The sequence below is a fragment of the Lagopus leucura genome, unplaced genomic scaffold (genome assembly GCF_019238085.1).
Source record: "Lagopus leucura isolate 7727_CA_CO unplaced genomic scaffold, USGS_WTPT01 Super-Scaffold_100001, whole genome shotgun sequence".
In the NCBI taxonomy this organism is placed as follows: Eukaryota; Metazoa; Chordata; class Aves; order Galliformes; family Phasianidae; genus Lagopus; species Lagopus leucura.
In genome coordinates this window covers 26,444,722-26,469,732 of record NW_024962262.1, presented here as the reverse complement: position 1 = coordinate 26,469,732, position 25,011 = coordinate 26,444,722, and the positions used below count along the sequence as shown (strand labels likewise).

General features: G+C 34.1%; 1 protein-coding gene across 9 annotated transcripts in view; it reads left to right on the top strand.

Annotated features, from left to right (window-relative positions):
• Positions 1–25,011, top strand: part of MYCBP2 (MYC binding protein 2) — a 157,254-nt gene that overhangs the window by 75,720 nt on the left and 56,523 nt on the right. For 7 of the 9 annotated variants that reach the window (XM_042866506.1, XM_042866510.1, XM_042866505.1 and 4 more), the window contains 11 exons: positions 695–747; positions 1,952–2,124; positions 2,420–2,564; positions 4,364–4,576; positions 6,429–6,484; positions 6,848–6,963; positions 7,759–7,856; positions 12,863–12,979; positions 13,749–13,889; positions 22,488–22,712; positions 23,605–23,737. In XM_042866506.1, the coding sequence (XP_042722440.1) occupies positions 695–747; positions 1,952–2,124; positions 2,420–2,564; positions 4,364–4,576; positions 6,429–6,484; positions 6,848–6,963; positions 7,759–7,856; positions 12,863–12,979; positions 13,749–13,889; positions 22,488–22,712; positions 23,605–23,737 (1,470 nt within the window). The remainder of the gene's footprint in view (positions 1–694; positions 748–1,951; positions 2,125–2,419; positions 2,565–4,363; positions 4,577–6,428; positions 6,485–6,847; positions 6,964–7,758; positions 7,857–12,862; positions 12,980–13,748; positions 13,890–22,487; positions 22,713–23,604; positions 23,738–25,011) is intronic. The other 2 variants (XM_042866508.1, XM_042866509.1) reach the window with 2 other exon arrangements.

Below are 25,011 nucleotides of genomic sequence, written 5' to 3'. Positions count from 1 at the left end.
AAAATATCTTAAAAATATCTTAGGATCTTGATTCATTCCTTTTCTCTTTCCTTACTAATAGAATTGCCTGACATGTTTTTGAGAAAGACTAGAAATATGGTAACTTTACCTGTTTGACTTTTCTGTTAAGACTATGTTTGGCAATTCTGGTCACTATGGAATCAGATTTTTGAGTGGCATATGTGAGAAAGAAATACCATGTGATAGAATATAATTTATTTTAATGCTTTAGGTGTATTCATAATTTACCAAATTGTGCAGTTTATCAGGTTTTAAATACTTTTATTAGAGTAAGTTCTTACAGGGGAGCAGCTGGTGCATAGTTTTGAGTACCTCTTCCTGGCAATCAGCTTGACCTCCTAAAATCTTTTTCTAGAAGCATCTAGTTGCATCCAAAGATTTGCCATACATACTGTCTTGGAGATGAGATTATAATTACCAATTTTTAGTTTTGATTGTTTTATGTGTAATGTATACTGGTTATTTGCTTGTACACTGAACTACACAGTATTGCATGTTTACTAAGCTTATAGAAGATAGTAATCTTTAAGCAGCTGTTTAAACGATATTACACATCTTCCTGCAAATTTAAATTTCATAGCATAAACTAGATAGAATTTAATTTCAGATTATTTAATATGTAGATAAATGTCTGTATTATTGTTATGAAAAATATGTATTTATATTTTTACAGCAGGTAATGAATTTGAAGAAGACCTTGAGATTCTTGAGGAGGCTGCTTTACAGGTATATTGTTCCTTTTAAGTCTTAGAGTAAATCTGCTTAGATAAAATGCATAAAATATCATATAGGAAATAAGATCACCTATATATTTCAAAAATAGATGTGTGTTAGGTTTTGCGGTTTAATAAATTTTAAATGTTACCAAAATAAACTTTTCACATATCTTTATAATGGCAGAAATAAAGTTACTTGAACGGTAATATTTATGAAGTCTCAAATAATATGACTGTAGTTATTCTGGATTGATGATGTGTTTTGGAGGTCGTGATAGCAGTTGCTGCTCATCAGTAGCTCCTTATTTTTGACCCTAGCTAATGATGAACAGTAAAAAAGTTTTCATGTTCTTTCTCTCCTAATCATTTTCAAGGCAACTGTACTGAAATTTACTTTTACTGTACTTGCTGGAAAAACATACTAGTGATACAGAATGACACCGTACTGTAGGCCTTAGAATAGGAAACAGAAAGTGTTGAGAAGGATGTTCTTGAAAGGAATATTTCTTATAGCAATCTGTTCTTGGATTCACAGTATTTAAATTCAAAAAGTGAACTAGGAGTATACATGCAAGTAAAGTGTTATGCATTTTCACTTGCTGTCCAATGCTCTGGTATTTTATGTGTCTTCTCACCTTCTTCTCCTTCTCACAAAGAAGGGATTTCATTTACTTTATCTAACCCAAAAGTGTTTAAGATGTGTCTTACTGTAAGCTATTATCTCTAGCCTTTTATTTTCTTCGGAAAATTCTAATTTGTCACATTTTCAAAAGAGCTTTCTTCATTCTTCTTCTGGCCATAACTCAACTGGTAAGGATACTCTTTGCATGAAAGTTCATATTGCCATGATCTTTCTTGCAGAAGTTCTTCCTCAGCTCAAGCAAATTTAGTCTCTTTTGACATAAGTTACTGACAATGTTTTCTAGACTGAGCAGATAATACTTTTGACACCATTTATTAGTATTATCTAGATTGAGTGGGTAAAACCAGTGCTAGGAACTGACTTCTTCATTTATTTATTTATTTTTAAAACTTTCATTGAAGTAGTTTATCCATTTAGCTTCTCCTTAAATGGTTTTTAATCCGTCAAATGTCTGTGCCAATAGTGTTAAGTTATGGAACAGCTTCTACATGTAAGATACTAAAAGACACTCTTTTATCTCTCTACCCTTTCACTCCACCTCAATTCCTGCAAAAAAAAAAAAAAAAAAAAGGTGTGCAAATCTCATTCTGGAATACTTGGAAAAGGGTTGGCACTATCTCACTCACCAACAATATTGGAAGCTCTTGAAGGAAGTCTTCCACTGCAAGTACAAAGCAATGAGCAGTCTTTTCTGGAGGATTTCATTGCTTGTGTACCAGGATCAAGTGGTGGACGTCTTGCCAGGTAACAGTTTGTGCTGCTGTAATGAATAAACCCAAGTTGTAACGACTTCTTCAGCAAATTAGAAATTTTCTATTTATGTGTTAAATTTTTAAAAAATTTCCAGTGTTCTTTGTGTGTATACCAACAGCTGTGTAGCTTTAATTATTATGTCAAATATTAAGTAAAGGTATTTGTAATGTTTTTATTCATACATAGGATAAAATACATTTCATAGCTGGGTGTCATACTTATGCAGAACAATAATTTATTTTTGGAGAGGCTACAAGAGACTTCAATGTGTTTGTCTTTGCTGTAGATGGCTTCAGCCAGATTCATATGCCGATCCTCAAAAGACATCACTGATTTTGAATAAGGATGATATTCGTTGTGGTTGGCCAACTGTTATTACAGTACAAACAAAAGACCAGTATGGGGACGTTGTTCATGTTCCTAATATGAAGGTAATTATTGAAATCTTGGTTGTTCATAAACTTCATTATAACTTTATTTAATATTTGTTAGAGATACTCCACAAAATACTCTTACACACAGCAGAAACTGGTACTCTTAAATTCAGTGAAATCAGACGTTTTTTTTAACATTCAAATCCACAGAATTACCAAATTCTGTATTACATGAGTGCCATGTCATGTAACGCAAATCTTGGCTGTTATAAATGTATAGTAGTGGAAATAGTCAGTTGTAGACTGGCATTATACAGAGTGACACAAATCCACTTTTTATTTACAAGCCAGTAGAGAGTACTATAAAATGAATAAATGTGATGGAAAAATGAATCATAAGCACATTGAACCGTTTTATAGTCGCATTAACATAGAACAGAACCTCCCTCTCTCAAATATTTCGTAGTTCCTGTAGTTTTTGAAAATAATAATAATAAAAAATCTGAGATTCTTGCTTCATCCTCTTTAGTTAATCACAGTTGGTTTTTTTTTTTTCTGTTACTGAATTAGTAGAAGTTTTCAAAATGGCCACAGATACAATAAACTCTATCAGTCTTTGGATTAGAACCTATAGGATATGCATAAAAGTTGGCAATTACATTTGAGATAATGAAGCATGTAAAGAAAACAAATTGAACACAAGATTTTATTCACCTAATTTCAAGAAATTAGGTTACTACTATGTTTTAAAATCCACTACATTCTGACAGTAATTTTGAAGTCTTGATTTTATCAGCTGTAGAAGTAAATTACCTTAAGAAAGGTAAAGTCCCTTTTATAAGAACTCTCAAATCTAGTCTTTGTGTATGATATGTTATTTTTCAGTGAAATGTAAACTCATTAGCAAATACTGACTTACAAATATCAGCTTAATAAGAAGCACAAACATAATTTAAATGTGTAGTTACTAACCTTAATTCTTGACAGAGGTAGTAGAAAGCTTCTAGTGATTCTTCTGTGAATCAGGAAAATGATTTATGAAAATATACACATCAACATATTTACTGTATTTGTTACTTAATTGCTATTTTTGTACAGAAATGTAATATAAAGTAACAGAAATCTTAACCATTCCTTTGGACTCATTCAGTGCTCAATAAACTGATGTAACTTCCAGTAAATTAGGTCAAATTTTGATAAATAGCATAAGAAATCTGCAGCAATTAAACACACTTTATTGAAGTTCTAGGATGAATAATGCATGAAATTTACTCTCCAGATAGTCTCTTCCTTCCTAGAAAACTGAACTCAACTGACTCTTTGTTACCTGCACGAGTAGAAGTCTGTGGTCTGACCTCTGGAAAAGAAAGTCAGGGAAAATCTGAATTGAAGGGCACAGTTAAATGTCCTGCACTGATATAGAACAGTAGCAGAGCTAGCCAAGATCCAATTTTACTTTCACAGATCCAGATCTAGGAGGCCATGATGATTCTCTCTGAAACCTGTGCCAGTATGGTATTTGTAGCATTTTATGTTGTGGGAAAACTTAGCTAATATATCAGAATATACTCTACTGCTTGGGAAGTACTGTGCAACTCTTATACGTAATACTAGACTTTACCAATTATGTACACAGTTACTAGGTGCTTCTCTCCTGTATGTTTACGTACTCAGATTTTCCATTTAGATGTTGTTCTTGGCTTTGCAAAAGTGTAGCTGCATACTTTTTTGACATAGCAGGATTTGTAGTGAGTGCTTTAAGTACTCTGTCACTGGGCTTTTATCAGATCTGTAAAATTGTGTGGGTACTTTTTTTTTCCTCTAATTCATCTCTTAAATTCCATATCTGATTGCAGGTAGAAGTCAAAGCTATTCCTGTTTCTCAGAAAAAAACATCCTTGCAACAAGAGCAAGTTAAAAAGGTACAACGGATACCTGGGAGTCCTGCTGCCGCTGCTTCCCCTAGCACTGATATGACTTTTGGAGGTCTTCCTTCACCAAAGCTTGATTCTTCATATGAGCCAATGATAGTAAAAGAAGCTCGATATATTGCCATTACAATGATGAAGGTAAATTACTGTTAATTTAAAGAGATAGCTAGAAAATCCAGTATTCAAAGTGGGTAAAAGTATTCAAAGAGGATTGAAAAAAGTATGATTCCATTTGTTCACAGGCTAAAAATGCACTAGTTATAAATTATTGTAATTGTATTTATTAAGTTCAGCAGAAAACTAAGTGCATTGAGGAGGCCAATTGCCTGAACTCTAAAGCATAATAAACTGAATGAAAATTTAAGAAGAAAAGTTGTGTACTTTGATTGTGATTATGCTGATTAACAAAATAGCCTGAGTCAGAGGAGAAATTAAATTAACTGTTGGTTTTTTTTTTTTAGATTAGTGTTCTGCTGGCTTACTAGTCTTAGAATAGATATAGAATCATAGAATCCTTAGAGTTGGAAAGGACATCTGGGGACCATCTAGTCCAACTCCCCTGCAGTGAATAGGCACCCCACATCTAGATTAGGCTGCCCAGGGCCTTATTCAGCCTCTCCTTGATAAAGTCTCCAGGGTCAGGGCATTAACCACATCACTAGGTAACCTGTTCCATGGAGTGCCTCACCACCCTCACAACATATTGTCACACTCATGGGAGATTTTGGAGAAGTTAAAGTCACTCTTCTTATTGTTGCGCAGTAGAAGGATATGCAATAATGAACACAGTATGTAAAAAGGAAAATAATGGTTACATACTAGGAAAGGAGAAAAAAAATACACAGTGAGAGTTCTCACAGAATCACAGAATTGTAGGGGTTGGAAGGGACCTCCGGAGATCATCGTGTCCAACCTCCCTGCCAAAGCAGGTTCCCTACAGCAGGTCGCACAGGTAGGCATCCAGGCAGGTCTTGAACATCTCCAGAGAAGGAGACTCCACCACCTCCCTGGGCAGCCTGTTCCAGTGCTCCATCACCTCACTGTAAAGAAGTTCTTGCGCATGTTTGTGTGGAACTTCCTATGCTGCAGTTTCCAGCCGTTTCCCCTTGTCCTGTCTCCACTCACCACTGAAAAGAGTCCGTCCTCGCCATTCTGCCCCCCACACCTTAGATATTTATAGACCTGGATCAGGTCCCCTCTCAGTCTTCTTTTCTCAAGGCTGAACAGACCCAGTTCACTCAGCCTTTCTTCATAAGAGAGATGCTCCAAGCCCCTCACCATCTTTGTGGCCCTCTGCTGGACATTTTCAAACATTGAAACACTCTTCCTGGAGGGGTGGTAAAATCTCTGCCTCTTGAGGTACTCAAAACTCAACTGTTTATGCACTTGAACAAGCTGAACTAATCCGGAAGTTAGAATTACTGTATTGCTCAGTTTTGTGCAGGAGGTGAACTCAATTTGCATACAGAGGTCTCTTCAAATATAAATTATTATATAAATATATGATATTCCCTCTTTGTGTGTATCATGTGAGAGCGATACTGTGATATTATGACAGCACAAACTTAGACTGTCTTAAATAGTTACGGTGCTGTATCCCTTAGATGCTATAAGGGTTCAACAACAAACATGAGATCAAACTTACCTAATAGAAATTTAGAGGTAAATTAAAAATAATTTAAAAGCTTTTCATTCAACTTAGAGTAGAAGAGCTTCAAAGACATAACTGTGAACAAAGCTTTTGTTAGCAATATGTACTTTTGTTAACGCAAATGTAAATATAATTGTTTCATTTGTATATACATTATATACATGTTTGTTTCTCTCGCTGTGATATGCAGTTGATTTCTGCTTCTCTGTTCAGTGCTTCTGGAAGTGTAAAGTTTGATTTTTTTGTTTGCTGAGAAAATACTCTGCTTTCTTTTATTCAGCATAATAATATAATTGGTTACTGTTGATTTCACATTCATCTAATTTCATTTGTTTGTAGGCATATGAAAATTATTCTTTTGAAGAACTGCGCTTTGCTTCACCAACACCAAAGAGGTAAGCATTTAAGAATTACTTTTTACTGGAGACTAAAATTAAGAGGGCCTGTCTCTTTTCTGTACATGTAGACTTCCAAGCCTTTACTGTGTAGAATGTATCATATTTTCATAAATTTAGGGACTTTTTAAAATCATATCTAGTATTTTTATCTACTCTCTGAATATGGTCTTATATCATCTGTTACAAAAAAATGCTGTTGAGGGTTGTGGCTTCAAAATAAATAATATTAGTTTATTACATTAAATAGGTAGGTATGTCATGTGAAAGAAAAAAAAAGCATAGTTTCTAAACTAAGTATTACAGATGTTTTTAAGACGGCAGTAATTGTTTGATGATTTCATTTGTTTTGTTTGTGCCTAGACCCAGTGAAAACATGCTGATCAGAGTCAATAATGATGGTACATACTGTGCAAACTGGACTCCCGGAGCTGTTGGTCTCTATACTGTTCACGTTACTATAGATGGCATTGAAATAGGTATATAATTTTCCCTAACCGTAAGAAAAAAATAGTTGTGTATCCAATTTGAATGCCAAAAAAAAACATGTTTTGGTGCCCATAAGATTTAATATAAAGTTTGTAACAAAAGCAAGTAACCAAGTTTTGATTCAAACCCTGCTGTTGAAATCTTCATTTCTCAAAAGAATAAATGACCATAGCTATTCTCTTATTGGAATAAGGTCATATTATTTCTCAAAGTTATATCCATCTGTTAGTAAGATCTAAGTGTTTCTTTACATGTATTTTTCTTTGTGATCTGAGAATTTTACTCTCTTGAGATATTTTCCGGTACCTTGTGCTTTTGTTAGTATTGGTAACTAAAGATGCTGATTTATTTATATGTATATATATGGGCCTTTTATGTAGGCCTTTTCTTTTTGTGTAACTTGGTTTCTAAGGCTACTATCTGCTTCTCAAATTTTACAGTTTCATCTGAAGCATGCATAAGCATTGCTTGTCCAGAAGCTTTTACTTAGCACGCCTCAAACACGTAATTCTGTCTTCATTGGTCCTTGAAAACATTAATAGGATACAAAATTACCTAATAGCGCTATGGACACAATCTGTGACAAATGCCTGAAAAGAACATAAAGTTCTTTGTGAATTTTCATGTGACAGTGTAAATGTTGAGAAAATAACATATCGTTAAGTACCTGCAAGTGCCATTTGTGAAACAGCTGAGTGGTTCTTTTGCATGCTCTGCAGGTACTGTTTGACTGGTATTTCCTGTATTTTTAATTTTTTTATAACTTAGTCTTTGTTTGTTCATAGATGCTGGGCTAGAAGTAAAAGTGAAAGATCCTCCAAAGGGAATGATACCGCCTGGAACCCAACTTATTAAACCAAAGGCAGAGCCTCAGCCAAACAAGGTTTGGAGAACTAAATAACCCCCTTCCCCCCCCCCCCCCCCAAAATAGTTGCATATGGGTGGCATTTTCTTGTTGTTTAATGCATACAGTAGTGGAGGACATAAGCCTATTTGAAATCACCTTAATGTGCTGAAGAGAATGAAATGAATATACTGAAAAAAAATGAAATTTGCTCATCCCATTTCCTTTCTGTATATCCATTGGTAGAACTGTTAGAAACAATATGGAGAGTGCTCTTCTCTTGGTTTGTCAAACAAATATTGTGCAACCATTATGAAAACTACAGACTGCATTTTAGACTAGATTTGATACTGTGCTAAGATACAGGGTGTAAAAAGGGTTCTACAAAGGTTGTTTTCTGCTAAGGTTCTTTTGTTAGTCAACATAAAAATTGTAAATTAATTTATTTATTATTGTCTCCCTTTATCAGAATGTCTTTTTAAAAAGATGTTATCCTTTCTGTAGCGTTTGACTTTACAATTCCACCTTATTGTTCTACCCCGAAGGACTAAAGTAGACACAAAGAACAGAGGAAAGCTTAAAGATGATGTTGCACTGCTGGGAAAGTGCCAGATAAGGGAAATATTCTCCACTTCCTCTTTGATGCTCAGAAAGAGATTTTGAGCAAGACGCTTGAATAAACTTATATCAAAAGATACAAAATACTGAAATGACGTGAATTTACCCTTCCTTGTGTTACTAGAAGAGCAAAAGTGGGTTGTTCTCCTCTGCTTAGAAGTATTTAATTACAAAAAGAGTCCTTCATTGATCTCTAGTGCATCTTGATTTTTTCCAGCTTTCTGAGTATTCTAATGACAGTACTTTTTTCATGCAGCTCCAGTCTGTAAATGCATAATTTAGTGTCCACTTTGGCCACTAAAGAGATTCTTTTTCCTGCACTGCCACTTTAAAATAAAAATAATACAGTTACTTTTATTTTCCACAAAATGTTTTATTCCTCATTGCTTTTTTCAAAAGGTACCTCTAGGCTATTTCCCTTCTCATCCTTAGGAATAGCGCCTCATGAGTTTCTAGTGATTTTGTTATTTATTGTCTTAGTCGATCATTATCTTAATTAAAACTTCTTGTTGGGTGAGGTTCATCTCACAGAACTGTATGGTATTTCCACCCGAGCCATATGCTATTTACAGTCTTCCTTTCTTTTCAGTTTTTACAGTGGCATTTGAGATGACTGGTTTATATATGACAACTACTTTTCTCTAAGTAATGGTAGTCATGACAGTTAAAAACAAATAAAAAGTTAAGCTGCTGATGTTAAAAGGCAGTAGTTCATGTTTATTCATCTCTCTGCATTGGTACTCTTTGTTCTTATCCAATTTGCAGCCTCTTTGAAAGAGGAGCTGTTTTTCTGCCCTGTGTCTGTTCAGCTTTTGTCTACCCTAGGATTCACTGGTTGCAGAAGTATGTTAGATTTTTCAGTCTTTGAATTTTATATTCTTTTTCTTCTGCATCGTAATTGCATAATAAACCAGGGTGGAATATCTCTCTATATATGAACAGTAGTATTACAAATAATTCTGAAATATAATATTGCGCTGTGCTCCATGCTTCTGAATACAAGAATTCAGATTAAATATGTATACCAGAAATGTTCCAATATGCTGAATTCCATTTCACTGAGAAAGGTGGGTTACTTAGACACAAAAAGCTTCGTTTTCCCAGACCTAGATTTCAGATAATTGTTATCAGTCAGCGGTGTCAGTATATTCTCAGTAGTAATCTGTTCTCAGAGAGAAACAATGAAGTCTCTTCATTGAAGCAGTGGAGAATTCCAGTTTTGAAACCAGGCCTAATTGAATCTCAAGTGTAAAATGTACACCATACTACAAATTTGTACTGATTTCTTCTTTCTTTGTTAATTGAAGTAAGATGAGAATCTGACTTTCCTATCCATCAAAACTAGTAAAGGAGGTTATCGTAGTGGTCTGTGTTGAGTGGTCTGGAGTATATGAACAATAAGTCTTCTTATAGGCTGTGAAATTTAGATTAATTGATTTGTAGAAAATCCCATTCTACAAACTACTTGAAAAACTGTCTGTTGTGTAATTCTGGGTAGTTCTTGTTTAGTTGAATTGGAAAGGGCAAGACCATTAACAATATGATTAGATTATGATGAATTTTAATGGCTTCTACTGTCCTTAAATTACTGAAAAAGAAACTAGCATCACTCGGAGAGAGAAAAAAAAAAAAAACAAACTTTGAACAGGAGTGTTGTTTAGCACTTTGTAAAGGTTGTTAATTCTGTACAACACATATTCCTTTGCTGCAAGAAGTACTTCTTCTCAAATTCACCAAATAAGAAATCTCATTAATAAAGTGAGACTCTTTGTAGCTCTTTGCAAAGTGCTGTGAATTTTAAAAGGTGTGTGTCATAGAATGACAGAATCACAGAATCATGAAAGACCTTAAAAATTGTCAAGTCCAACTGCAACCTGACCATACTAACCTAACTGACCTAACTCAAACAACCCTTCGCTAAACCATGTCTGTGAGCACCACATCCAGATGGCTTTTAAACACATTCAGGGATGGTGACTCAACCACCTCACGGAGGAGCCTATTTCAATGCTTAACAATCCATTGTGTAAAGAAGTGTTTCCTGATATCCAACCTAAACCTCCCCTGGCACAACTTCAGGCCATTTCTCCTCGTCCTTTCACCTGTCACCTGTGAGAAGAGACCAACCCTGCTCTCACTGCAATCACCTTTCAGGTACTGGAAAAGAGCAATAACGTCTCCCTCAGTCTCCTCTTTCCCAGACTAAACAGCCCCAGTTCCTTCAGTCTCTCCTTGTAGGGCATATTCTCCAAGCCCCTCACAAGCCTTGTTGCCCTTCTTCGTACCTGCTCCAACACCTCAATGTCCTTTCTGTACTGAGGTGCCCGAAACTGAACACAGTACGTGAGGTGAGGCTTCACCAGTGCCAAGTACAGGGGCAGGATGACTTTCCCTAGTCCTGCTCACCACACCATTTCTGATACAAGCCAGGATGCCATCGGCCTTCTTGGCCACCTGGGCACACTGCTAGGTCATGTTCAGCTAACTCAAGGTCCCTAGTTGCTGTGCCTTTCTGCATTAATCACCTTTGGTCAGAGTCCACTTAGTGCATGCTCTGTGGAAGAAGTGTCTTGGGCAGTGTTTCACTAGTAAGTTACTGAGCTGTTATGCTGTAGGGAAATATTCCAAGCAGAGAAGTGCTGTATCAGAAACAAGACTCATACAATTAAGTTGGTTGTTCTTGTACGAAATAAGCATAAGATAACTTTTCTGCTTTTGCTATGTTGCCTATCCACAGATGTGATCCCTGTGCTTGCAGTTACAGTTTGAATTTTTCTATTAAATAGCAACTGCTTCAAGGGCAAAAAGTGCTCTTTCTGGGCCTTTTTGTGTCCAAAACCTGTGTGTGAATTTTCCTTCTTCTAAAAAAAAGCTTTTAATGAAAGCTCTAGCTAGCCCATCATATAATTTTCTGATGATACATTTAGGGGTAATAGTGTAAAAATTAGGTTCCCCTAATTTGCAAGGCTTTGTTTATAGGTTTCTCTATGTCGAGAAATGTCATGGTTTTATGTTTTTTGTTTTTTCGGGTTTCAGTATTCCACATCATAAGCAATGTTCTATTTTTACAAGGAATGGAATAGCATAATCTAATTTTATTGAAAATGACACCTACAGAGATCTTCAAGTCCAATGCCCGATCCCTTCAGGGCTATCCAGAAATTAAAGCATAGTACTAAGGGCATAGTCCAAATGCCTCTTGAACACTGACAGGTGTAAGGAAATCAACCATTTCTCCAGGAAGCCTGTTCCAGTGTTCGACCATCCTCACATTAAGGTTTTTCCTAATGATACCTCCCCTGGCACAGCTCTCTGCTGTTCACACATGTTATGTCATCAGTTGCCAGTGAGATGAGACCTACACCTGTCTCTTTGCTTCCCTTCCTCAGGAAGTTTAGAGACCGGTCAGGTGACCACTCAGACTCTTTTTCTCTAAACTATGCAAAAACATTTACATTATTTTTGTTTAAAATAAGTAGTGATAATAACAATAACTCTTTTAGTATATACAATTTCTTAAATATTTCTTTAGAGCAAAAAAAGCAATTTATGCACTTGAGTATTACCTTTCTTTTTTTTTTTTTCTGGGTTGATTCCTTACCATTCTGTGCTTTATGCTAATTTAAAGATCGAGTTTGTACTTCGGTTAATAAGCTTCTCAATGTTGAGTTTGAAAATAGCCTTCAAAGGAAGATTTTGTACAATGCAGACACATACACGCATTTCTTAAGCCATCTTTTTGGTTTCTGATTTTAAGTCGTTTGTTCTTCTTTGGGTGAATTACCTGATATATGCTTGAAAGCCAAAAAAAAAAAGCGCAAATATCTGGGAGATTTTGTGGGCTGTAGTAAATCAAACTAATAACATAGTGTCTCATCTAACTTTCATGTGAATAAGAAAGAAATTATTCAAAAACTGCTTCAGAAATAAGTAGAAATGACTGCTCTTTTGCTGTTTACAAAAAGCTATTTAAGCTATTTACTAAGGCAAGTATCCATATGTTTGCCAAAAGGCTAACCAATGTTATGGTAGTGGCAAATAAGAGCAGGTAATCTTCGGTTAGTCAGTTAATGGAAACACTGTTAAGACGAAAGCCTGTCCTTTGGAACTCACGTGAATGCATAAATTGTAGGTGAGCAGTAAAAAGAATCAGAAGCTTGTACTTACCATTGTCTGATGTAACAAATCTCTCAGTGATTGAGTCAATTTGTTTCTTGACCTATTTTCAAAAAGTTGTTTTGTTTTGTTATAGTTTGAAAAAGAAAAAAAGTGTGAAATCATGCACAGCAGCCATGGGAAACTAGCAACAAACTGTAACTCTGCCATCTTGTCACTAGCATTTCAGAATCTGTTAAACCTATTTCTTTTTACTCTGAGATCTCTGTTCCAATTTTTTCTTCCTTACTGTCTTCCATTGCTTCTCTTAGGTTCGCAAATTTGTGGCCAAGGACAGTGCAGGGCTTCGTATCCGTAGCCACCCTTCCCTTCAGAGTGAGCAGATAGGCATAGTGAAAGTCAATGGATCCATCACTTTCATTGACGAGGTAATTAATAAGAAATTTCTATTGAAAATTGGGCTAAGATGTAAAGTTAATCTATGCAAATAATGTTGTTGTTTTTCATGTCTAGATGTTGACAGGTACAACTTGAGTACATAAGAGTATAAATTGCAAAAATCTAAATATTCACCAATTTAATTTTTTTTAACTGTCATTTTCTTTTTATTTACTTACTTGAAAATCTGTTTAACAGTCATTGTGATACCAGGAAACAAAATTCCTGGAGTTCATCTCCCAGTAATATCTAAGTATTTAGTTGTTCATGACCTACTATTTCAGCTCTACATAAAAATTCAAAGATATAGGTATAATTTTCATTATATTCTTCATTTACACTTTCACAAGATCAGTATTGTATTAGACTACTCTGCATGTATAACTTCCTGTGTAACTTCATATGCAAGGAATATTTTTGCAATTTACTAAGTTAATTCATCAGTAAAAAAGTGGAAAGTGGGGAACAGTAAGCTTAAAAAGGCCTGGCTTTCTTTGCACTTTTCTCTCAAAGCAAATCTTATTGTTGCATTGTCTGATTTTAAATTTATCTTTGCACCTTGCCTTCTGGAAATATATGACTCTCATTACTTTGAAATTCAGATTTGCTCAATATTCCTATCTGCCTCTTTTTATATTCTGTCAATACAGTGAAGATAATTACTTCCTTGCTATTGCTGTTTGTCTAATATCTGTTAATCCTTAGCCACAGAATAGTTACAGGAGGGCATGGCTCGTTTTTGTTGCTTGTTTCCCATAGATCCACAATGATGATGGTGTTTGGCTGAGGCTGAATGATGAGACAATAAAGAAGTATGTTCCTAACATGAATGGTTACACTGAAGCCTGGTGTCTCTCTTTTAACCAGCATCTTGGCAAGAGCCTTCTGGTACCTGTTGACGTAAGTAAAGGGTGCCTTTGAAAAATCTCCAAAGTACACTCTATCCTCATTACAAGACTTTCTTTAATTAAGGCTGCAAGTGAGTCCTGAGGTAAAAGAATATTTTTATTACTAAATACTGTCTTACATGTGTTTCCATTTTTGAGGGCTGTTATGTAATGAGGGTGGAGTGTAGAAACGTGCAAGGCTTTTTATGTTGAACTCTTATCTTAAAGGATATGTGAAAGTGGAAAGACCGCTGCAGTAGTCTTAAAATGTGTAATCGTTAGATTATGCACCAGGTGCTTTCAGTGCAGCACTTCATTGTCTGTAAAGTGGCCCAATAATGTGATGATTTCTGCAGAGGCTTCCAGCCTACAGTTGATGCTGTTGTTTCAGTTTTATTAAAAAAATGTCACATTCTTTCATCTTTATTATTTTTCATTGATATTTTTCATAAATTTTGTTTGAATCCTTGAGTTATAGATTATTAGTTAATCAAAGAATCAGAACATAAGGCTCACTAAGAAGTAGGATTTATAATAAAAGCAAGCAAAGCGTAATTTATCTGGATAACTTTGATAGTGAACACAATCACTACAGTTCAAATATGGTTACAACTTTTCTGGCAACAAGATATAGGTTTTAAAAAATGCATACATAAGCAAAACCAATGTTGTTTCTCACCAAAAATTCTGAAAGTACAGGTCTTCTGGATCACCTGTTATTGTGCATTCTTCAAATGGAGCAGTAACTTGTTTTCTTCAGAGATGTGAGAACCAGTTCTAATTGCTAATGCAGCTATTTAAATTGGATTTGCCTTCTTATATGAGCGAGTTGCTTTTTGCAGCTTCAGACAGTTAGCAAATACTCAACTAGTTTAAAAATTTGCAGCCAGTGCTTTCACCGTTTGTTTTCCTGTAATATAGTAACTGATACATCCTCAGTTCCAGTGAAGCTGGACTGCTTGCAAGTAGCTAAATCTGGCAGTTCATAAATCCCCAGTGGCTATAGTCCATGTTCTGACAACATTACATGATGTGACTAGATCTTCCTGCTCACCTTCTTGTCTAAAATTTTTTTGTTGACATCTTTTTATTTGGAGACTGTATTCAATTGCATTTTTATTTTGGGAACTACTTTAATACTGCGTTTGGGAAGCAAATTATTTCTGTATTCAGCCATCAGTCTCTTGAACAAGTGACAACAGTCATTTTTCTAGCTTGTTATAGAGTATATGAGCACATGGGAAAAATAAGTTTTGTTTAAAATCTTCCTTGAATTTTGAATTTAGTTTTCTATTGAATATCAATTTCTCTAGTGCACTTGTCAGATGTTAGTGCTTTTCATACAGCAGTTCACCCATAATAAAAATGAATTCACCCATGACAAAGTAATCACCTTCAGTAAATTTGTAAGCATTATATATTTTTCAGAATTTTTTTCTATTACCAATGCTTTTTATTTATTTGCTATGGGGAATGTTATTGAGCTCAGTAGTCATGGAAGTGCCTAGCTTCCTAGCTTCTTAACTTACTGACTTAGTAGTTTGTCAGTTTCAAATGGTTTTAGTACACATGCATTTCTAGAGGAAAATTTAGCTCTCTCAGACAAACTTAAAATAAATGACTTAGCAATTTGTATATAACCCAGAATATCCAGTTCTGATAACATCAAATTTTTGGTTAAATAAGTAGACAAGATGCAATGAAATGTGAAAGATAGCACAGCATAGAGTTTACTATGTTAATTCTTCTTTAAAGTTCAGATAGAATATTATACTTCTTTTTTTTTCTTATTAAAGAGTTCTGCAAAATAGTTTTGATTCCATTTGAACTCTGAAGATCTGATAGATATTACTAATTTTCTTTCAACTATCCAGTTCTATTACATCCTCAATAGCAAAAGGTAAAATTTGCATGCTTTTGTGGGTTCTGATCAGTAAGGAGCCAGTGGTGAACACAGCAAAACTTACAGAGAAGTAACTACTACTTTAAGATGATCGTTATATTAACAAATGTTTTGAACTACTTAGGAATGGAAGGTTTATTTGCATCTCTCTCATTTTTATTATTATTACTATCCTTGGAAGGACAAATGATCTACTTTTATTATGATCATATTTAAGCATGAAAATTTGTGTGCTTGTTTAGTAATTATAAAAGGAAAGGAAATTATATTTTTTTCTTTCTTAAAAATCACAAAACAAACATCAAGGTTCCATGGCTTTTAAATATCTTAGATTTTTTAGTGCATGCAAGTATATTATTAGGAAGTACACCATATGATGAAATTTTGTAAACTTTTTTAAGCTCCTGATTTTTGTAAGTCAGTTTTAAACTCTTTCGTGCCAAATCTTGATCGAGTAAAGCAATACTGCTTTCTTATTAAAAAGCCTTAAAATAAAGTCTCTTGAGGTAATCAGTGAGATGAGAATACTCAAATTTAGTTGTTTGTTGTTTGCCTTTTCTCTACATCCATCTGTATTTTTCAGTTGTCAGATCTGCTAAATGCAGTCTTGTAGAGTTGAATGACCCATGTGGCAAAAGATGCATTAAGAAATGTTAGAAGTTCTGTTTATGAAAATGTGAAATAATTTCTGTCTACACATCCTTTTCTGTTTAATTGGGTAACTGAATAGCATTATGAACAGGACGTAGTAAAAAAGTAAAAATAAAAATCAGTAATATATACAGTTATAAATACACGTTATATATTTATATATATATATATAAAATACAGTTTATATATGTATAAATACAGTTTATATATGTATAAACACAGTTATAAATATAAATACAGTTTCTAAGATCTGCAGCAGATTTAACAGTTTTGGCTCTAGAAGAGGAAAACACTTCAAGTCTTATGTGCCTAAAAATACGTATGGAAAATCAAGTGGCTGAATTAGACATAATATTCCCTGTTCAAATAAATCCTACACTGTTTTTACTAAACAATTTTTATTCAACTCATGTATAGTTTGCTACTCTGATTACAGCACTGTGTTAATTTAAACATGTAAGTTTTTTGTAATATAAGGTGTGTAAAATTTCTCAGTGTATCTCGTAAAATATATTTAAGATTTTTTATAAAGAAAGCAGTAATAGCTCAATTTTATCACTACATTAATTCAACAGTGAACAAAGGAAAAATATTTTTTCTGCAGTGTTGACTTCCTTTTTTTTGCATGTATATTGTATTTGCTTTTTTTTTTTAATAGGCATTATCTGTTTATCTTAAGATAAAACAAGTACTGAGTGTCTTAGATCTTTTCAGTACACTATATATTGTGATTAAAGGTATTATATTTAAAGATTAATGATCATGAGAATGTAGAGATTCTTAGTTTTGGCCATTTACGTTTCTTAAGAAAAGTTTGTTAGACTGATCTTTTCCTATATTTGCTCTTCTCCTTTCGTGAGGAGCAAATAAATAGACATTGATCTCAAATTGCACATCTAACCCACCTTCATATACGGTGATTTTGGATTGGCTTGTTAAGGTCCTGGTACTTAATTTTCCTTCTGTTCTGTCAGAATCAGTTAACTGTTCTTTCTGCATTCAAGAAGATAGAGCATAAAGCAATGCAAACTAATGAAAAACAGTTTTGTTCTATGGGAAGTCATAGAAAGTAATATTTTGGTTAAACTCTGGAATTTTAAAAAGATATATATTGTACTCTGAATATTTTTGTTACTTCATTTTAAATATCAAATGTATAATTATAGGGAATTCTTTACTCTGCTGCTCAATTTTACTGTTACATTCCCCAACCGCTATAGACTAACAGAACTGAGAAACTGCATTTCCAGTGATTACTATAGTTAAAGAGAGAACCAAAATCAGTGTGTAGGTTATCTTGTGTGATTGCAGACCCTCCATGATTGCAGAGCCTCCATGTTTCCATGAAAACACTGAAGGACATTCACAGCAGATTCCTATCATCATTTTAGGCATGATGGGAATCAATTGGAGAGTGAGGGTATGCTGGGTAAAATATCTAGATGATTATTTAAGATAAGACAGCTTTGAAAAATAGTACTGAGATTTTAAATGTGTTAACATTTGCTAATTTTCAGTGGTGAAGTAATTTAAATTCAATTTTATGATTCCTGAAATGTGAACTTTATTAGAAAAAAAGATATGAAGTTTTTCCAGGAACGATTCCTGAAATTATTTTTAATTTTTGGAAGGGAAGGATAAAATAAACTGAAATCTACCAATTATAGCTTAAGAACTAAATATAAAATCTTGCATGTGGTAGTTTATTCTGAATTAAAAGTTATTTCTCAACTACGTACCACATATATTGATTATGACATGCTAAAAGCCAGGAAGCCAGAAAGCTCTAATGTTCCAAGAGCATAGGAGAGGATCTGACTTAATCTTCCGTGTGTTGATGAGCCAGCACAGTCCCAGTTCACTGCTGTTGGTTTCTTCTGTGTGTTTTTCACATATAGCTTTATAGCATGTCAACAGAGATTACTGAAATGATACTTCATCATCCAGGGTATGGATTATCCATGTTTGTTTCAACAGTAGAAGTCCATCACAAAATGCGAAACATACAGCAAAGTAAAATCATCAGTCTGCTAAGCTACATTAGATGTCTATGAAGCTAACTATCATTAGGCATATAAAGCCTTTCATAATTGTTGTAGATGTATGTCAAATTGGTACGCCTCTACTCTCTGATCTTCCTGTCTAACACCTCCCTGCCTCCCCTGATTCCCCAAAGCATCTTTTACTTGTGTACCACTTTCAATGTCAGGAGGAGGTAATACTTTCTAACAGAATTATTGTGTTTGATAATTTCTCCATTTTTGTCAGTTATGAATTATTGTCTTTATTAAAATATGATGTAAACATTATTTTTGCGAACAACACGTAGCTAGATAATCCATGTCATGATAGAAGTAAATGTATTTATTTTTGACAAGTTGGTGTGTTTTTTTTTTTCAATGAATATGACAAAGCATGCAAAATGTTTTTTGTACTTGCCCATTTCTGCTTACAGTGATTAATTTCCTTTTATTTAATTATTGTTAAATTTTAATATGAATCTGTCCAGGGATTTTAGTTGGTTCCCCTGTAAAGCTGGAGATAGAAAGTAAGGTTTTGATAAATCAGTTTGTACAGATTAAATGGTGGCTTTGCTAACTGGTTCCTGCCATACTGATTCTTGATACTACTGCCTATATACTATTAATTCTTTCATTCCATAGGAACAGTGACAATTTCTTTGAAATGCATAGAAACAGCTTTATGGACATTTTTATGGAGAAAAGATGTTGCATTGTGTTTTCTAATGGCTATTAAGTGCTGTCCTAGCTGTTCTGTGTAGGCAAAAAGTACACAGTGCAGCAGTGCATGTTTCTGTAATATGGTTCGTTGCTTATAAACTTAGTGAACTCTCTCTGGTATCTCCATTTGATGATTTTCCATTATAAAGCAGTAAATGTACTGTATATTTTATAAAACAGATGAGATCTTAGTGATTGTTCTCCTTAAAACACTCTGAAATTTTTGCTTTCAGTACAGAGTGCAATTTTTATCTGCATGCTAGCAAAATCTTTTGTACAAATGAGTTGAGTTTCTCTCCAAAAGAGTGATCTTAGCTCTTGTGCATCTGAGTTCTGAATTGGTAACAAAAGTCCTTGTGCAGTAGTTCTGATATAATGGATTCTGATATAATTCAGAGCAGCAGAATGTCTTGCTATAAAACTGTGGTTTGTGATAGAACAAACTACTGTTTCATCATAACAGAAGTGTGGGATTTATCTATGCAAGTCTCAAGCTTCATAAGAAATGTCTGGCTCTTAGTTACAGTAAATGGCATGACACACTCCATCCATGTAGAGCTTTTGACATACTTAATGGTTTTTGTTCAGTAGATAATTTGCCAAGGGGGGCAATGGATTCAGGTGACTTAATCCGAAAAACAAAGCTTTCCCTTTTGAGAAGTATTCTACCAGTAAAATTACTTGTGCAGAAAGTTTGCATTACAGTGCTTCTAACTTCTTCCTCCGATGTTTCTTTGTTCCCATTTTCTTCTTGATATATGTCTTTTTTTAAAAACTTTGTTGCTCAGAATGTCTTTAATGCTAGCCAAGGAGTAAGGGATTTGGACTTTTTTTCATGGACTTCCAAAGCTTTACCCCCTAAGGTGAGTTAAGTGACAGGAACAGTCACATTGAATCTTTTTTTTTTTTTTTTGCCTCATAAATCAAGTTTACATTAAATATTCCTTGAAGTTTGTTTTACCATGAATTATTTTTACAGCAAATGAAAGGTTGACTTAGAATGCTGTGTCTATATCTCTTCTTTTACAATGGTAAAATAAAAATACTAGAGTAGATAGTTGAGTTGAGCTAAGTTATCATTGATTTATAAGTTGCATTCTCTTTTAATAACAAACAAAATTAGAAATTCAGAAAGATGGCCTAGTAACATAATAGACATTCATTCTCGTGTTCATGTTATTAAAGTATGCTTTAAGTTGCAGTCTCAAGTACGTTTACATTCATATGAGCAAGACTGCAAAAATTTAATACATAAACCATTTTTAATCTTAAAATTATGGAATTGTAGGAATGCATTGTATTACATACAGTTAAACAGTTTAAACTATCTACTTATGTGCTTGTCTAAATCTATACAGCCTTGTAGTGATTTTGAGATCAGTGTTGTTTTCATATTAAACTTTCATATGAACCTTGTAAAGAAAATGATACTCAAAGTGCTACTGCTTTAGAGATATAAAAATGTGTTATTCACTGGATTTTCTTCCTCGGAAAAGCAGTTTTTTACTGTTACATAAATATCTAGAGAGTGTTAAAACTATCTTTGGATAGCATGCATTTTTTGCTTGTTTTTCTCTTTGGACCAACTTCAGCTTGAAAGCTTTGAAAGTTCATTTTCTATAAAGGTTTCTTGGAAAGGCTGATTAATAACTCTGGACATAATACACAGACTTCAATAAAAAAATGTGAAAATATGTTAATTCGAGATTACAGGAAATAATGTAAAATTTTTAAAAAAGTAAGAAATAATATAACTAGAATTTCAGTTTAAAACTTATTTTTAGAAGTATTCTATGCAGCGGGAGGTGTAGCAGGAGATTGTGGAGGCAGAAAGTATTAGCAAATTCAGAAGAAATTAAATCTGTAGGAATCAGATTCATAAACAGACAATAAATGTAATAGGATTATGCCCTCTAACATCCATATTAAAAAGTTTTTACGTATGTTGCTCCCAAAGTAATGCCTCCTATTTATTTCCATGGAAACTAGAACAGATACAAAAAGCACAACAACATTATCTGGTACAGCAAATTCTCAACTACAAAATAACCTCGGTAGCTGATTTGCATGGGTGCTCTCCATTTGGTGATGTGACAGCGGTACTTGGCCATTCAAAACGTGTCTTGCCTTTCATATCACTGCTGCCATTGCCGAAATGCACCACCCGCTGCCTCACTGTGGTTACATCCACCGTTTGGTATACAAAAGCATTCAGCAAAGCATCAATGAATGAATTGGCAGGAAGCTTCAGCCTCTATTATCATACCACCAACATTAGCTTCTGATGTCATGGGCCAACATATTAAAATAGGAGACACTACTTTTAGAGCAGGCTTCAGAAATGCTGGTATATAAAAGATGGCCCACTGGTAATGGCTTGCGTGCTACTTTTGAATAGCATTTTGTGTTACTATGACTGAAGACGTATGGACTAAGTGAACCACTGGCTTCCTCCAGTAGGGCTTTATTTAGGTTCATAACTTTCAGATCTTCTTTTCAAAGCATACATGATTTGTATTTTAAGCATAATAGAGCTTGTTCCTGCTTCTCGCTTCCTTTCTTCTGATGTTACCCTAATCCTTCAGATTTTCCAGTATAATAGTATAGTAGACCTCTTAGGCATTTAATTTATCTATGACTGACTGAAAATCTGTATTTCTCCTATTTTTAGTAACTATCAATTTTTATAAATAGGAAACACAAAATATTTTCTCAGTTTGAATTTGAGTGGATTTTTAATCTATAATTGGTACTAGGTGAAATAAATTGCAAGCCTTTTTATTGTCTGAGTAAAAATAATAAATATGCACTACTTTTTATAAGAATTTATGATGTTTCTATTATTCTTTGTCTTCATTTTACCTTCAACCTAAAGTAGCAATATGTTATAATACTAAAGCCAAAAAAGAAGCTTATCATTGGAAAGAGATTCTATTTAATGTCCTTTTATATGGCTCATGGTTTTTTGCTATATTATTTCACAAATACAGTAGGAGGAATGAATGTACATCCTAGTAAATGTCAGTATGAAGCAAGTTTTAGTTAAAGTGGTAGGATAAATATTTATAGTGTCTAATCCCCTTTTAAATAGCATGTGTGCATTTAAGCCACTTTTGTTTCAGGAGTAACAGGGTGTCTTTTCAGTTGATGATTTGCTAGTAGTTCAGTTTATTATTGCATGCTAAAATTAGCAATGTAACTAGTTTCTCTTCTTGGTTTGGAATTTAATTATTTCATTCTTGAAATAAGTATTTCTTATATAAAGTATTAGTGATGGATTTTATTCTCTTCTGTTTTTTGTTTTTTAATTTCTCAGGAGTCTAGATCTAGTACTGGTGATTTTTTCAAAGATCTGAATTCACACTGCCCACAGGAAGCAGTGATGCAAGAACAAGATATGTCATTACTTCGAGGTGGTCCTGGAGTGTACAAGGTAGTGAAGACTGGCCCATCAGGTCACAACATCAGAAGCTGCCCTAACCTTAGAGGTATCCCAATTGGAATGTTAGTTCTGGGAAACAAAGTCAAAGCAGTGGGCGAGGTATGGATCCTTGTAGCTTCAGTTCATGTCTTCATAGATACCAATATATAACTAGTAAACTCAACAAAAGCATCTGCTCCTGTACAGGTTTGCTTTTCCAATCTTTATGACAAATACTACCTTCTGAACTTGGTTTACATTTTAAATACTAATGTAATTCTGATTTTTGTCTTTGATGTGTTTTCATTGAAATAATGTTGAAGTTGTAAAGTGGTTTCATATGCTTTCTTGTATATTTGTTGCGCTATTCCTTACAAAATGATGTTTCTGTTTCATGTTTTTGTCATATGCTTTGAAAGAATTTTGTTTCACTGAAAAACAAAATTTTTTCTAGGACCTAACCAATTAACAAGTTTCTCTGCTACTGTTTTGACTCATTTGTTCAGTTTCTGAACTATTGTTACTGTTCACGGTTTTCCAATTGTGATGTTTTGTGGTTAAGAAGGGCTTAAGGATGAAGTGTGTCATGCTATTTCCTAAATACAGTGTCAGGAACAAAATTAGTATGTACGCAAATGCTTTATATATAACTCACTCTTACAATTCTGTTGTTGCAGCCAACTTATAAGAAGGCATACCTTGAATATCTCCTTCAAGTTTTTACTTAGGCTTGTTTGAGTGTTCTAAAGTTGTGGCGTTGGTGTTGCTTTTTCCAAACATAAGCAGGTTTAATATTATTGGAAATATTCCTAACTGTGAATGTGCCATGAATGGTTTTGGTTCTTCAGTCTGCCTCAGCCTGTGGCCTTAATTTAAGAAACTTTCAAAAAGTTTTTGTTATACTACAAAGATTGGAATGCACGTACTTTTCAGGTTCTGAATTAAGTTGCTGAATTGTACTACCGAATAATCTGCAAAGTCAGTATGTTGTGCTTTTTTATGTGTACAACAGGTGACTAATTCAGAAGGTACATGGGTGCAAATGGATAAGAACAGCATGGTAGAGTTCTGTGAAAGCGATGAAGGCGAGGCGTGGTCGTTAGCTAGAGACAGAGGTGGAAACCAGTACCTCCGACATGAAGATGGCAAGTTGTTCTGTTTTCTAATTAACTTAGAAAAAAATTACAAGGAATCTAAATAGGACAAATAAATAAAGAGGAAACTGAGTTTTAAAAAGGTGTAACAAATTAATATTTTTTCCTCTGAATTACTTTGTTGCTAAATTTCAAATTTGTTTACAACCATTCTTGATCTGTTTTTTTTTTTTAAATAACAGGGAAGGTATTCCCCCATATTTTCTTCTGTACCAGTTATGGGTCATAATTCTATCCTTCCTTTTAGCTATAGGGATGATTTTCAAATAAGTACTTGTGTACTTCTTTCAGACTTTCATCTTTTTTTTGTCTATATGACAAGAAGAGCAGAAAGAATTGTTTATGTCCTTTTTGGTTTTAATTCTGCTATATTGTATCCCATTAAAAAACCATTACTGTTTTTGTTAGACACTGAATTTTAAATTAACGTCACATTTCTAATTATTCTAGTTAGCACTGAATTATTACATTTTCTTAAAATGCAGAATTTCTGTCCTGATAAATTCATGTTCAGACTGAGTAAGAACTAGAAATAATGAAAGTAACATAAGCAAAAGGTTGCTGTCATGTGCCACTCAGTACCCAAAGTTTGCTATTGCATATTTGTAGTTTTATTTTGATCATGCTTCTTATTGATCATACTCCAAGCATGACTGATCTTTATTACTTATCTAAAATGTTTCTTTTACCTCAAATGCTTTCTGTGAAAACTCTGATGCATCCTGAAATTGTTAATTCCTTAACAATTTACTAGATAGACTAACCCATCTGACAGTTCTGAGGTACAAGATCATGACTTACCTATTGTTCCCTCTAAAGATGCAACAGGAGTAATCTGACATTATTTGCACTTCAGGAGAAGATCATCTAGACCAACCTCACTCACGGTGAAGAGTCAGCTAGAACAAGTTGCTGCTCAGGCCATTGTCTAGCAAAAGTCAAAATATTTAAAATAGTTCCAACCTCTCTGGGTAACCTGTTTCAGTATTTACCCACCTTCATAGTGGGGAAAAAAATCATAATACAAATATACACATTGCAACATTTGTTGTCCCTTGTCCTGTCACCTAAGCCTTCCAAAAAAGTCAGGCTTCATCTTCTCTGACTCTTCCAGATATGTAATTGAAGGGAGCAGTAAGATCTCCCCTTAGCTTTTGCTTTTCAAGAATAAACAAGCCTAGATCTCTCAACTTCTCCACAGATGTATGCTCTGTAGTGCCCAGACTGTCTTGGTGGCTTCTGCTGAATTCATTTTAATCTGTATT